Here is a 15,363-nt window from a genome sequence, read left to right as displayed (position 1 = left end):
ACCCCACCTATCAGTAAGTGTTTATGTGTGTTTCATCAGTTTGGAACTGCCTTCAGGAACTGGTCATCAACTGGCCATACAAAAATGATAATAATAATACAAGCTCACGAAATTCGTTTTGTGCCTACACAAAGACCGGTGCTTGGAAGAACGTGTGGGGGGTTGGAAGTCTGGGCAATCTTCTTGGGATGAATTAATCAATGGTTATAGTGGGCTACTCAAATCTGCACGTCCTAGGTTAACGTTACACTTTAAGGTGGTGTCAAGTGACGAAGTGGACCGTATTCTACACGGGTCGGGTCGGGTGGTACTTAAACTGAGAAACAGCACGACGTGCACGCTTATGCTCATCACTTTGTCTCGTGCGCCTCGCATCCATTATGCGCGGACCTAGCCAAGTGCTAGTCTCCAACCGAATGCAGACAATGTGGTTGTGCTTCTACTACGAGATTTTTTTTTCTGCCAGTGACCACAAAATGAAAAAGGTTACTGAAGGGCGTCGCTGAATTACAAATGTATTTTGCTGTTTTGTTTCATCTCTACTCTATAGAGATTTCTATTGTCTTTGTTATTTGAAACAATCACGATGAAATTTCCGATAGACAATCCAAGGAAACAGGTAAACTGGGATCCCGAACAAGGTTTGTACATTGTTTTAGTGAATAAATCTTTTTACACGGTTGCATTTAAGTTTTTGCATGTTTTTTATTTACTTTCTCATTTCTGGGGACTTAACCGGAGACTCGGTTCATCTGGCAACACACCCTATCAACGTCAAACTATCCATTTGCGTTTTTTTGAAATTCTATTATACTGGTTGCTTGCGGAATTTTATTTAAACATGGCAGAATTATGAGATGGAGTATTACATTGGTTTGCAGCAGTGTGCAGGCAAATTACGTGTCTTCGGAGAATGAAATTAAAAAGAGATGCCGGGAAGTGGAGTGGGGTCTTGACCACGCTCTAGAGCTCAGACTCGCGTTTGATCAGGTTATGTTGTGTCATAGCACTTTCATTTCGTCGTTTGCTTTCAAAAGCCGTAGCCATATCGTTGTGCTACCTATTTTGAGATTTATAGTCACTTTGTCTCACTCACTCTCCTCATCATCATGTTCATCATCATCATCATCATCAACGCCACCACCACTACAATCATCAGCACCATCACCATTGTAATCACTACCACAATTATCAATCTCACCAATACCTCCTTTTAATCCCACATCCCACATTCCCTTAAAAAATATAATACTTACTAATACTTACTGATCTTGGAAAGGGAGGTGACTAGTGTGTCACTGAAATTCAAATGACGGTTACATGAAGTTGTGATTGGTTAGGACAAACTACTAGGTTTGAATATCCTGGAATTATTTCCTTATTTCCATATTGTGAAGCTGAAATTTGGCAAACTGGTAGCTATTTTTCTTGATAAAACCCATCATTTAATTATTGACAAAATGCTTAGGTGGTTCTAGTAATTTTCCTTTAATATTTATGTCTTCTAGAAAAGGGTTGGCAGCAGTTTGGTTTCCCGGACACCCGTGAGTCATCAAGCTCAGCCAGTATGACTAATTAAGAGCAGGGCATATAGACTTCCCATCAATTGAACCCCCCAGGTGGTTAGGACCACTAGACAACAAACCTAATTTGCAAAACAGTTTGACATGTTTTTATACATTTCTTGTAACTTGAATCCAATCAATGTGAGAGACATTCCGCAGACCTATCCTGTAAATGGATCTGGTGTCAGATTTCAGAGTGTTTAAAAGACAGCAGGACACTTGAAGATGTTTATAAAAACAGTAGGCCAGACAGCACCCCTCTTGAAACATGTCATGCATAGACAAAAAGGGGATTACATCATTCTAGGACTATGGCTCCCGCCCACTTGTCCCCCACAAAGGCGGATGTTTCATCAGAGGTAGATAGGAGTGGGTCGTAATGTGTGTTAGAAAGTATGGATGCATCCTTGACTCTGTCCATGACCCAGGTTCATCCTGAGCCAGACACTAAATTTTATTATCTGGTCCATTAGGAAATCAATGGTCCTCTTGCACAATCCCATTGAAAGAGAGGTGGATGGGAATACTGAACACTGTACGTTATTCATAGATTCTGCTGCATTCATTTGAGGATTTCGTCAAGAGGGTGTATGTGCTTTCTCGATTATCTGCCAGAAAGTATTGCATAGCACATGATTGCTGATCATGTAAGAGCAAGAGCAGTTTCGTCTGGTATAATGTGCTTTTAGTGGATACAGTTCAGTTATTTTGTAATGGCAGTGCATTACACACTAATGACATTGTCTCTATTCCATCTCTATTCCGTTGTTGCCTGGGGTTATAGCCATACAGGCATGCCTACTATTACCGTATGCCTCTCCCTCTCGCTGTCTGTCTCTTTCTCTTTCCCTTTCTCTGCACCTTTGCTCTTTTTTTTCTTTAAACTGCAAATAGCTGGCCCTGTGTACCTATTTTATGGCAACTAAAATACCCCTCTGTTCATCCTACTTTCCAGTGGCGGTCCAGACTAACATGGTGCCTCCGAAGAAGGAGGATCCTGATGTGGTTCAGTCCTCCCTCGTTCATGCCAGCGTCTCGGCCATGCAGAACCCAATGGGCTGCGACGTCAAGTTCAGCGGGCACTGCCCACTGCCCAGGCTCTCCATCTCCTCGCGCTCGGCCAGCGTCGTGGCCAGCCTGGACGCCAGTGTGGATGGCTCGGCCCTGCACTCTGTGATGAAGTGGAAGACCGTCGTTGCTGTGTTCGTGGTGGTGATGTTCTACCTCATCGGTGGAGGGCTGGTGTTCCAGGCTCTCGAGAGGCCCTTTGAGACCAACCAGAAGGACAGCATCACGCTGAAGAAGGCCATGTTCCTGCAGAATCATTCGTGTGTCTCACCTGCCGAATTGGAGGATCTGATCAAGGTAATGCATAGTGTACCGACAGCGTCATGTGACATTGCTAAGTCAAGACATGAATCTCCACAGATCCTAACATTTCACTACCTTTCTCAATTGAGAGGCACGTTGACGTCAAGCAATGTGTGTAGCCTGCCTGTTAATGCCTGTCCGGAGCTTCAGAGGTTGACTAGTATTCAATTGAAGCTCAAAGCTCTTTTAGAAAAACAACACAGTAAGAGTTAACACTACCACATCATATAAATGCTTATCTTTCACATGAATGCAAAACACTACAGCTAAGGCCATCAAAACTGACAATGATGGAAACAGAAATGCCCACTAGAAGACTTTTACACTTTCAGCCATCTGACTAGATAATTAGCACTTGTCTAGCTGTGGCCCTGAGTCTTGTGGTGTCAGTTAGGGACCCCCTGTCTCTAGGCTGTCCATTAGAATGGATGTCCTGCTGACAGCCTACTGCGAGAGACCATGGGCAGCAGCTAATCAGGAAATGTCAGGTGTCAGCTCACAAACCACTCCATCAGTCTGCAGCGAGTGCTCCAAGTCTGCAGGGAATTACTGTTAGTGTCACTAAAAACTTGTGGGCTGCAGAGACACTTCAAAAAGTGCAAGAGTTCATTGTCATCTTTCCGATTTTCAATTCTGTTTGGTTTTATTTATATCACACCATAACAGTACGCCTCAAAGCGCTTCGCAGGCCCCAACTTGGACATGAACCTTGATCAATGCAGTCATCAGCCAGTTGTGTTTTATTACATGAGAACAGTACCAAAAGCGATAGCATGGAACTATTGTGTGCAGGGCTGTAGTGGAGGTTTAACGCAAGTAAACATAGTTTATCTTCCTCTGAAATTTATGAAAATAGAGTTTATCCACCTCTCAAAAGAGTTTATTCACCAATTGCAACTTTTAATATTCAAAAACCACACTGTATTATCCACATCCAGAATATGTACACTCATCAACACACTAAGAACTATTTAATACCACTGGTATTGTTATAAACATTGAACAATAATCTCTACCATCATCAAATGTTCTGAATGCCTTTTTAAAAAATCTGATAGCATGATGCAGTCCACCTTACCATGGTCACAAAATTCATAGTTTACCCACTTCTTATTTTAACACTACCCCCCTGATTGTGTGAATAATTCAAGTCTTGTATTGATTTTTTTCCGGCACACACTACAACCACGCACCCTAAACAATGTCTTGAGGGTGTGATTGACGTGGAAAGGATAGTGCTGGTTTTACATAACTGGCAGAAAAAGCTGCTGAAGACTTTTGCAGTGAAAAATCACGGACAGTAATTGTTCACACAATTACATGAAGTATTAATTATTTGACTTTGCCTTCTTCGCCTTCTTGGTCACGGTGTGCTCTTTTTTATTGTTGTATAAGAGCCGAAACTAATGGTTTTATAATGCTGATTCATAATCAAAACAGAACATTATGGGCCCCTGCAACATCCTTCAGTGTCACTGACAGTTTCACCCCTTCAGAAAAGTTATTTTTACAGCGGCCGCTGATGATGGGCACTTCTGCCAATGAGGGCCCAGGGATCCATAAAGCTCCGGAACCAGATGGACACAGTCTGTTCCGTAGCACACCCTCTCTATGAGACTCTGTCATCTTCAAATCCCACTTATGACAAGATATGGGTGTCTAGGGCCAACAGCATGCAGTGCTCTTTGATGAAATGTTGCCATATGCATCACCTAGAGCTGTAAAAAGCCTCTGCCTCTTATTCTTCAGCTTGTCAGCTCAAGTAAACGTGCCTTATAGCATCTCTGGAGAATGTGTAACTGGTTTGCTCCAATTTTCCTTTGCTGGTTATGTCTGTAATACTAATGTGGTGCAAAATAACGCCCACCTAGCACATGTCCCTCTCTCCCTCTGGTCTTTAGAACATCTTAGTTGCCCTCATTACTTCAGTAGCACAAACTGGACGTTTTGAGGAAATCAATGGCTTTTATTTCCCTGGAAGGAAGGGGACTGATGTAAACCCTTTAATACAATGTGTGCTAACTGGTTCCGTGGGAAATCAATTACTCATTCAATTCAGTTCAATTCAATTTAAAAATTCATTGGATGTTCCACTGGTTTCAAGCATGCCCCCGCCTCAACATGGACTCTTGGTTAGGGATTGTGATGGACCTTCTCAACCTTGATTGAATTCTCATGGCGTGATAAAACACTTGCCAAGTTGTTGCCATAGCATCGTCCCTCAAACCAAATCCATACACATTCTCTTGTATATAATATGTATTTACACTACCGGTCAAAAGTTTGGAGTCACTTAGAAATGTCCATTCCATTTCATTGCTGAGATTATTTGCATTGTGTTTTTTTTAATCAGGGCAGCAGTTTCAGATTACATGATGTGCTTACATAATTGCAAAAGGGTTCTCGACTGTTGTAGAAAGAAATGGCTGATCTTTAATGCAATATCTACATTGCCCATTATTAGCAACCATTCATCCAATGTTCCAAAGGCACATTCTGTTTACTAATCTGATATCATTTTAAAAGGCTAACTGAGAAAACATAGAGAGAGACCCCTTTTGCAATTATGTAAGCACATCATGTAATCTGAAAACTGCTGCCCTGATTAAAAAAAACAATGCAACTGATCTCAGCTGGTATTTTGTCTATAATGGATTGGAAAATATTTTTTTAAGTGACCCCAAACTTTTGACCGGTAGTGTATAAATATAGTTTAGAAAACATTATGTTCTGCTCGGATCTGAGAAGCTTCCTTTTGTTTTGAAAGCTCCCTTGACTGTCCATATCCATGCATATCCATGACTGATATAGGACCCTCTCCAGCAGGTCCCATATTTACTGCATTAGTGCTTTGTCACGCTGTCATGTTGCTGTCCGTCACCGCTGGGCAGGGGGCCAGCTGAAATCACGCCTGCCCGTCAGCAGGCAGTTCCGAGGGGCTGCCCTATCGGGGGTGGCGGTTTTGATGGCTGCGGAGTGTGGGTGACTCAAGGGCTCTGCCAGCCTGCTGAGAACACATGGGTACCTGACTCTGACAGCCACGATGACTAAGTGCGGATCGCGCTAATACAATCATAGATGTTTTTTAAGATGTGCCTTTCAGAACCCTCAGCTTGATGCTAATCAATGTGTTTACACAGCGAACTCTGCTGCTAAGAGAGGGGCTTATTGTCATGTAGCACTTGTAACTCAATATCAATGTGATGCATGAGTAAGTTGCAACACTGTTTTTCTTTTCTGGTAAGCAAAAGCATGTCCATTTAATGTGGAAGGTAAGTGTAATCCACTTTAGGAAGAGACAGGCCCTATTCCATTTCATGTGGGTTGTGCTCTGCATAACCTCTAAGACTGGGCCAAACTATAAGTCAGCCAAGTCCAGTTTCTGTAGCCAAAATCAGTTGAAAGCCCCACACATGTGCCATAGATGGCTTTGCTCCAGTAAATTGCTTCATTTTCACAGTGACATTGACTAATTTCTGACACATTCAGACCCTGCAGTAGGTCTAAAATTAGTGTATTTACTGCGAAGGCACAGGTCATTGCATGTAGGCTATAGTGGCTTCAATCCATAAATTCAATACACTGTTGTTGCATCTTCACTATTACTGTTTCCGTGTGATATGTTATCTTTTGTAACATTCAATAATTTAGCTCACTCAATGGACTGGACAAGGAATTAATTAGTTCAGGTCTCTTCAGTCTGCAATCAAATATAGATAGATAGATAGATAGATAGATAGATAGATAGATAGATAGCTACTTTATTGATCCCCAGGGAAATTCAAGGTCTCAGTAGCATACAGACAGACAACACACACACATTCACTAACAGCAGAAAAAGTAATTAAAAGTATATAATAAAAAAACACAACTAAGCAATAAGGACAGTAGAAGATAAAGAATATACTAAATATACTATACTAAAATACAAATTATACTAACTAACACTTAATCTAAATCAATTCTAAAAACAGTATCCACATAGTGGTGATTAATCAATCAAGAGGCTTTGCAATGACTGAGGGCAGGGACTGAGCCTGTGATTCTCTGTGCATAGTAAGGTAAGGTAAGGTGCTCTGTGTGAGTGAGTGTCACGGTGATAGTGCAATGGTGATAGGGGTCATGGTGATAGTGCAAATGAGTCCAACAGTGCAAGAATAAGTCTATATATCTATATATTTATATATATCACTATTTTAAGAAAAGGTATAAGTGTGGCCACAGTTTGGCTGTGGCATGGAGGGAGGGGTTATGCATATGTGCTAATGTGCTAATATAGCAAGCAAACAGTGAGGCAGAAAGACAGTGGTAAAAAGTGGCTAGTGGTAAGACAGTATCCAAAATGGAGGGGGTGAAGAGGCAGACAGACTATGCAGAGAGGTCTATCTCTCCTCTTCCCTTAAGTGAAGCATTGAACAGTTCAATGGCCCTGGGGACAAATAACTTCCTCAGTCTGTCTGTTGTGCAAGGCAGTGAACGAAGTCTCCAGCTGATCAGGCTCTTCTGCTTAACAATAGTGCTGTGGAGTGGGTGACACTCATTGTCCAAGATGTTGATCAGTTTGTTCAGGGTCCTTTTGTCAGATATTGAAGTGATGCATTCCAGTTCAGCTCCCACTACAGAGCCAGCTTTCCTTACCAGCCTGTCAATTCGCCTCGCATCTTTCTTCTTTGTGCTTCCTCCCCAGCATACCACTGCATAGAAGAGGACGCTGGCAACAACAGACTGGTAGAACATCCTGAGGAGCTTGCTGCACACATTGAAGGACCGCAGCCTCCTCAGGAAGTACAGCCTGCTCTGCCCTTTCTTGTAGAGTGCATCAGTGTTGGCTGTCCAGTCCAGTTTATTGTCCAGGTGGAGACCCAGATACTTGCAGGTGCTTACCACCTCCACATTGACCCCATCAATGGGAACTGGTAGCAGAGTGGGCTTAGACCTGCGGAAATCCACCACCATCTCCTTGGTCTTTGAAGTGTTGAGTTCATTGAGATGATTGAGTTTGCACCATTGCAAGTCCTCCACCAGGCTCCTGTACTCCTTCTCCTGCCCGTTCCTGATACACTCCACAATTGCAGTATCATCAGAAAACTTCTGCATGTGGCATGACTCGGTGTTGTAGCAGAAGTCAGATGTGTACAGGGTGAACAGGACTGGAGAGAGCACAGTTCCCTGTGGCGGTACTGCTGATCACAGTGTCAGAGAGACAGTTCTTCAGTCTGACGATGTCAGAACAGCAACATTACATTTTGATGGATCTGTGAACGTAGACTGATTTTCTAGGAGCTGTAGTCTTTTGTCTTTTTTCCATTATAACTTGTGGCCTCACCTCGTGGCCTCGGTGTGCTGAGCTAATTCTCTAAACAAGCGCTCCCTCCATGTTCATGTGTGCTGATGTAGCCTGCGGAGTGGAGGCACAGGAGCGCTCTGGCAGCAGCAGCGACAACAGCCGTCACCATCACTGCACCTGACTCACGTGCCGGGGCAGCAGGAGGGCGAGCAGCCGCAGGAGGAGGGGGTGGGAGGAGGAGGGGTTGGGAGCGGCACCTGCCGAGGGCCTCGTCATGAGCTCATGCCAAACGAGACCTCCCGGTTGTCCCGCGTGAGCAGCCGCGCTGCCACTGCAGTGTTGGTGACACAATTTAGCAATGTGCAGAAATATGCAGCGGCTCTGGGAAAAAGCAGGGATATTCAAAACAGCCAAATGGAATCAAATTTTTGTTAAAAAGATACAGAGAGAGGGAGAGAATAAAAGAGAGAGGGAGGGTGGCAGCAGTTTCTCCTTGTCACGCCATTTTGACTGATGTTTGCAGTTGGCTGCAACAGCAGGTGTTCTAAACAGTCCTCCGTTCATAAACGTGTGTACATCTAATTGATTTAGCATCTCTGTTTGTCAAACAGGGTTTCCACAGAGTCGCCTTGTGGAAAAACCGACAGGCCTGTAGGATTGGGCGGCCACTGTGGGAGGACATGCTAATCAGTGTGAGCAGATGCTCCGCTGCTTTAAGAGGCAGTGCCCCTGCCACCTCACTGAGTGCAACCGCTTAATATTTTATAAGTCAGGCGGGGGGTGCTTGACAGCACAGACAGTTTGTTTTTTCAGACGACAGGAATTACTGTACATGGAAGGAAGTGTTGCCATTCACACACTGAAATACCTTGGTATAGACATTAAATATGCATTGCTCAAATTATGCCAAGATCAACTAGAGAAATAGCCACTTGTGTGACTGTAGGCACCAGATTCACCGCTGATTCATTAAAGGGTTTGTTACAATCTAAGAACAAATGATGAGGTCAGATGCAAAAGCCTCTAAACGCCACCTCCTGTCAAAAATGAGATAACTATGGTGAGTGAATGTTCTCCTGCAAAATCTGCTAAATACCACTCTCTTCCTGGTCTGGAATATCGATTTGTAGGCAAAAACCTAAAGGAGCTTGATAAAAAAATGCTTATTTAAAAGAAAAGTGGTGAGGTTTGGGTGGTTACAAAAGGAAATGAAATGAATTACAAATGATACTGAAACTAAAATAGGGGAAATAACACCTGCAGATTCGACACACTTTCCCAGCATGAGATGTAGGTGTAGATGTGCAATCTTGTTAGGACAGGAAGCTGTAGTAGCTGTGAAAATATACAGGCCGCAGGGTGCAACTTCTGCATCTGATATCTGAGAGTGGGAGGCTTGGTGCTAAAAATGAAACAGTAAATTGTGCTTTTTGAAGGTACGGTTGACACACTGGTACCTGGCATAGCATATACAAAGTTGTCACAGTAGCATATAACAGTGTATTGTAACTATACAGTGTATTGAACATGATATATACACTATATCATATGTATCTAATTTCATGTAGTATCATAGTTAGATACTATTCAATGACAGTTTACCTAATGGAAGTACATGTTTAATTGAGGGTCATCATATCGCCTAATGTTCATAACCTTCACAGAGGTTACATTACCAGGCGTTGCACAGTGCTTCCACTGTGTGCTGAAATTATAATGTTAGGGTTCAGCCTTGGAGCTGAAGAACATAAGACAACACCTCCTGTGACAACCCCCAGTTCTCTGTTGTCAATATCATGTGATATCCATGTGATCATATGGACAGTCATTGCACATACACAGTACTTTAAATATGGAAACATTATTTATGGTGTGTGCTGTGTATTTCGGATGCAGGCACACAACAGCATGTTTATTCCATCTCTTTCTCAGTCTCATTCCCTCTCTGACTCTCTTTAGAAGCATTATGTTTCTTTGATCTGTCCAGGCAGCCATGGATAATGCCCTGGCCTGCAGACATTCGAAGTGAAGTCGGAGAATTTCACCTAATGCCCCCCCCCCACTCTTTTTGTCTCAGTCTGAGAACGTTTTTTGTTTGATCTTTGATCTAACAAGACATGTTTTCAGTTAATGTTTGGCTCATGTTTTCATACTTTCTTTCATTTGTCTCTCCCCGTCCCTGTACCCTCCCTCCTCCAGCATGCCATAGAGGCGGTCAGTGCCGGTGTGAGTCCAATCGGAAACACGTCCCACGACTCCAGCCACTGGGACCTGGGCAGTTCCTTTTTCTTCGCGGGGACGGTGATCTCAACAATAGGTAACCTTTCTTTCATCCCCAAAGCATCTGACCTTCAGTGTCCGGCTTTGTATGCAGGCTGCACCCACAGCGATAATCAATAGAGATGATCGCCTTTTTAACAGCCTGTTCACCTGACCCATGCATGTCCTCTCCGCCACTCTGAGGAGTAGGAGCGAGAGACACAGCCATACACTGCTACTGTATTCAGTTTAATGGCTCCCGCCATCTGTTAGGGTGAATTGTAAGAAGAAGACTGCTCTCGTGGGACTGAAATCTATGGGAAGAGTAGGCTTGCCCTGGTTGACAAATCATGCAGCAAACAAGCTCCCAATACAGAAAACTGCTCTTTTTGTCTCTTAAAATGTAAAAAACTCTTTTGTATGAGAGTTGTTTTGTTATGTTAAAATTTGTTATGAATGCCCTTACATACGTGCCTCTGAGAGCTTTAGGAGAAAGACATGACATGTCATCTGGAGAGTAGATCTCAATTACACACTTGTCATTTAGGTATGAGCTACACCAGGCGCGTAACTGAAGCGTTCCGTTTGCGACACGTAAAATCCATTTTAAATTAATTGGGTTTTTTTATTTTCGAACGTACGCGCCGCTGTCACGTCTGGTGTAGCTACTTCCATTGATTATAGTGGCAGCTAATTGTTGCAGCAGACTATACGCGAACAGAACGCTTCAGTAACGCGCATGGTGTAGCTCACCCCTAAGGCTGATGGATCAGCAAATATACACCTACCGGTAATTTGATATGTCATGTATAGTAATAATGTAGAAGAGCATAATAATTATGTCTAGAATGATGGGAGAAAAGTGATGTTTGGCATAGTTTGCCCTCTCTGTCTGTCCTTCATGTGCTCTTAAGCCCACACTATTGAGAGATCAAATTAATCTCTGCATCATTTGCATACACCCTTAGCATATACATTGATTTCTACCTCCCCTTAAATGGATTTTGTTTTGTAGAGTTGCATGTCTGAGTTGGTATGACTATAGAGTTTTTGTGATGTTGCAAATGTTACTGCAACATTGCCATGTCTATTCCATGTACTTTGCTACAGGTTATGGAAACATTGCACCCAGCACAGAAGGTGGCAAGATCTTCTGCATCTGTTATGCCATAATTGGCATTCCTTTGTTTGGGTTTCTCCTTGCTGGAATTGGTGACCAGCTTGGAACAATCTTTGTGAAATGCATCTTGAAGGTGGAGAGAATGTTTAGGGTAAGCTTCTACATAATTGGCACCAACATTGTTATTTTCATCTCATCACTCACTCTGGCTAAAAGACTCATTGATGTCTGATCATGAGTCTTTTAGCCAGAGGCAACTTTAACATTTATTAAAGAGCCTTTTAACTGTAATAGGTTCATTGAAAGTAAGGTGCCGTTGATGTGCTTTGGTTACTAGCTTTAGAACACAGCTTTGTCTTGCTATTGATTTGAATTAGTAATTGTGGTTGGCTTTGATTTCCATGTTGAGTGTGAAGGCTATTAAGTAATTTCAGGCTTCAGTGCGGATGAACAGTGAACAAAATACCACCTTGTAGTGTTATTGCAATAGACATGAGAGAGTAATAAAAGTAGAATAAACTCATGGAGCATTTCTCAGATTCCAGACACCTTATAGTAGAATGCTCATTTATTTATTTATTCATGTCTGGATTGATCATTGAACTAATACATGCATGTTGTTCGCATTGTAGCAGAGACACAGACAGATCAGCCAGACCAAGATCCGAGTGACCTCCACCATACTCTTCATCCTGGCGGGATGCCTAGTCTTCGTCGCTCTCCCGGCACTTACCTTCAAAAACTATGAGCGATGGACTGCGCTGGAGGCCATTTACTTTGTAGTCATCACTCTCACGACAGTTGGGATAGGGGATTATGTTGCAGGTAAATGCTGGTACCCTAAGCATCTTTTATATCATATGATACTACTTTTGAACATCACAGTATGCATCAGGCGTGCCTGCAGGTGTACGGCTGTACACACTGTGTGTACCATCAGCTACTCAACAACGAGAGAGATTTTCCCCTGTGTGTGTATTCACAACAAGTTGGCCAACCATAACTTCCCAACTCAGCACAGTATCCCATTAACTGCATGACAGCAGGCTATTTACAATTTTCTGTAAAGTAAAGCTTGTAAACATATTATCAAAATCAACTTAATGCAGAACACGCACACCTTTTGTTTGAGCAGGAGAGAGAATTACAACGCACAAACGCAGCAATTACAGAAGTTGTAGGCTAGGCTACTTGTTGCTTTCTTTTACTGTCTATGGTTGCTGGTTGTCAAGGCCATCATGGATATAATTTTTTTTTTTAAACAACAAAAACAGAAAGGATAGAGGCAGTAAAGTTAAAGGAGTTATTTCAGATGGGCAAGAACAAGGTAGGCAAAATTGGTGTGTTTGTCAAAACGTTAGCATTCCAACTTAATTATACTGAATAATGCTTACTGATGTTACAGCGCACACACTGTTTAAAGCCATATGTAAACTTAAACAAACATTCTGTAGATGGGTGTGTGTACCATAGCATTCATTCCTGCAGGACCCCCTGCTATGCATAGGCTATACCTATGCTATATTCCCTCCAGATTTCCTGATGCGGTTTTTTATCATTATACTGTAAATAAAGCTACCTACTAAAATGTAATTTTAATCAGTTCCATTGTTTTTCTATTTTCTATTTTGGCCTTATCACAAAACTATTTTCATTTGTCTCTCCCAGAGTGCAATTTGCTTGGTGATGTTAAAGTGAAATATACAGTATAGAATATCAGAAGGTGTGCTTAGTGTGTTAACTAGCCTCTCCAACCAACACACAATCATTTCAGGCAGTGAAAAACCAAATTCACTCAAATTGAATTTGTGTGGGGAGTCACCATTAATTCAGAGCTGTGCCTGCTTACCGTTAATGCTATTGATTTTCATTCCACTGTCTCTGGCAATCCGCAGAGACAAACGTTCAGGAGCAGGCTATTTTTAGAATCACCATCTTAAATGAGCTGTCCTCATTCCTCACTGTATTGCTCCTTAACCCTGAAACCATTTGTGCTCAGGTGGTGACCGTGAGACCGAGTACAGGCAGTGGTACAAGCCGTTGGTGTGGTTTTGGATCTTGGTCGGGTTGGCCTACTTCGCAGCTGTCCTCAGCATGATTGGAGACTGGCTCCGAGTTCTTTCCAAGAAGACGAAGGAAGAGGTGGGGCCTTCCATGATTGCATTACTTTATTATTACATTAGACTGCTGGGAAAAGGTCCTCTGACCTTCATCTTATGTAATGTCTCATGAGTAGACCTTAAGGCATGGAAGTCATAACTAAGATAGTTGTGGAGTTTTAAAGGTGGTCTGTATTGAGGTCTAAATTAGTAAGCAAAGAACGAGGCTGTATGCCATTAACTTGAGCCGATGAAATCAGAGCCATAGAAAATGTGCTTTACAACACAAATGAGTTTTGCGATGTACAGGTAAGAGTTTGGCCATTGCTTTTTATATATATTTTTTTTGGGGGGGGGGCTTTTATGGCTTTAATTGACAGGATAGTGGAGAATGACAGGAAGTGAGTGGGAGAGAGAGTCGGGGTGGGATCTGTAAGGGACCAAGGGGCAGGAATCTAACCCGGGTCGCCGGCGTATGGTTCAGGTGCCCCAGCCAGTTGCGCCACGGCTGGGGCCTGGTCATTGTTTTGATTGTGATTGATCCATGATTTGCCCCTAGCACCTTACTGTCTTTGTTAATTCTATGTTATGGGTGGAGGAGGAGGAAGAGGAGGAGGAGATGGAGATGGAGGAGGAGGAAGAGGAAGAGGAGGAGGAGATGGAGAGATGGAGGAGGAGGAAGAGGAGGAGGAGAGATGGAGGAGGAGTAGGAGGAGAGGAAGATGGAGGAGGAGGAAGAGGAGGAGATGGAGAGATGGAGGAGGAGGAAGAGGAGGAGAGAGATGGAGGAGGAGGAAGAGGAGGAGGAGAGATGGAGGAGGAGGAGGAGGAGAGGGAGATGGAGGAGGAGGAAGAGGAAGAGGAGGAGGAGATGGAGATGGAGGAGGAGGAAGAGGAAGAGGAGGAGGAGATGGAGATGGAGGAGGAGGAAGAGGAGGAGGAGAGATGGAGGAGGAGGAGGAGGAGAGGAAGATGGAGGAGGAGGAAGAGGAGGAGGAGATGGAGATGGAGGAGGAGGAAGAGGAGGAGGAGAGATGGAGGAGGAGGAGGAAGAGGAGGAGGAGATGGAGATGGAGGAGGAGGAAGAGGAAGAGGAGGAGAGGGTGGAGAAGGAGGGCGACACAAGCCTCAGTGACGTTCCCCAGTATACTGACAAGCTCAATGTGCCGAACGGTTTTGTGCCTTCTCAGGCCAAAGAGACAAGAGCATCAGCCATAGGGATGTCATAGAGATCAAACTGTGAAAGGGTTTCAGGCCAAGGAGATCAGACATGTCTCAAAATGTGCCTTTCTGTTTTTGTACATCGTTACTTTTGGACATATGGTGACTGGACAACCATGAACTATGAATTAGGTCAGTCACGCCCACATTTCACCATTTCTGTTGCTGAACAAGTGAAAAGGTCACCAGACACTGTCCAATGACAACTTGCTTATCGCTCCTTTGAAGGACAACTTCAAAGGGGCTTTGGGTTCTCTAGAGTATGACCTGGCAGAATATCATCATTAACTGTCACTATACATGAAGAAGTGTATGGATGATGTCAACTTGTGCTTTGACTGTGTGGCATACATGCTGATTGAGCAAGTCAACAGCCAAAGTCAAAGTCGACTTTATTATCTGTCTTCACATGTTCCAGACATACAAAGAGATCAAATATTC

General features: G+C 43.2%; 1 protein-coding gene across 1 annotated transcript; it reads left to right on the top strand.

The window, feature by feature from the left end:
• Positions 1 to 163: 163 nt before the first annotated feature.
• Positions 164 to 15,299, top strand: LOC125312366 (potassium channel subfamily K member 10-like). Its single transcript, XM_048270874.1, has 7 exons — positions 164 to 641; positions 2,521 to 2,930; positions 10,423 to 10,540; positions 11,593 to 11,753; positions 12,235 to 12,427; positions 13,602 to 13,744; positions 14,793 to 15,299. Exons 1-7 carry the CDS (start codon positions 587 to 589, stop codon positions 14,928 to 14,930), a joined length of 1,218 nt encoding a protein of 405 aa, XP_048126831.1. The 5' UTR covers positions 164 to 586; the 3' UTR covers positions 14,931 to 15,299.
• The last annotated feature ends 64 nt before the right edge of the window (positions 15,300 to 15,363 follow it).

The sequence above is a fragment of the Alosa alosa genome, chromosome 19 (assembly GCF_017589495.1).
Source record: "Alosa alosa isolate M-15738 ecotype Scorff River chromosome 19, AALO_Geno_1.1, whole genome shotgun sequence".
NCBI lineage: Eukaryota > Metazoa > Chordata > Actinopteri > Clupeiformes > Clupeidae > Alosa > Alosa alosa.
The sequence above is the reverse complement of the archived record's forward strand: the minus strand, read 5'-3'. Positions and strand labels throughout refer to the sequence as shown.

Excerpts from the sequence above, each read along its gene's own strand:
- LOC125312366 (XM_048270874.1), top strand. The coding sequence starts at position 587 with ATGAAATTTCCGATAGACAATCCAAGGAAACAGGTAAACTGGGATCCC. Across the intron at positions 10,541-11,592 it reads GACGGTGATCTCAACAATAG|GTTATGGAAACATTGCACCC; the intron begins GTAACCTTTCTT and ends ACTTTGCTACAG. Across the intron at positions 11,754-12,234 it reads AGGTGGAGAGAATGTTTAGG|CAGAGACACAGACAGATCAG; the intron begins GTAAGCTTCTAC and ends TTCGCATTGTAG.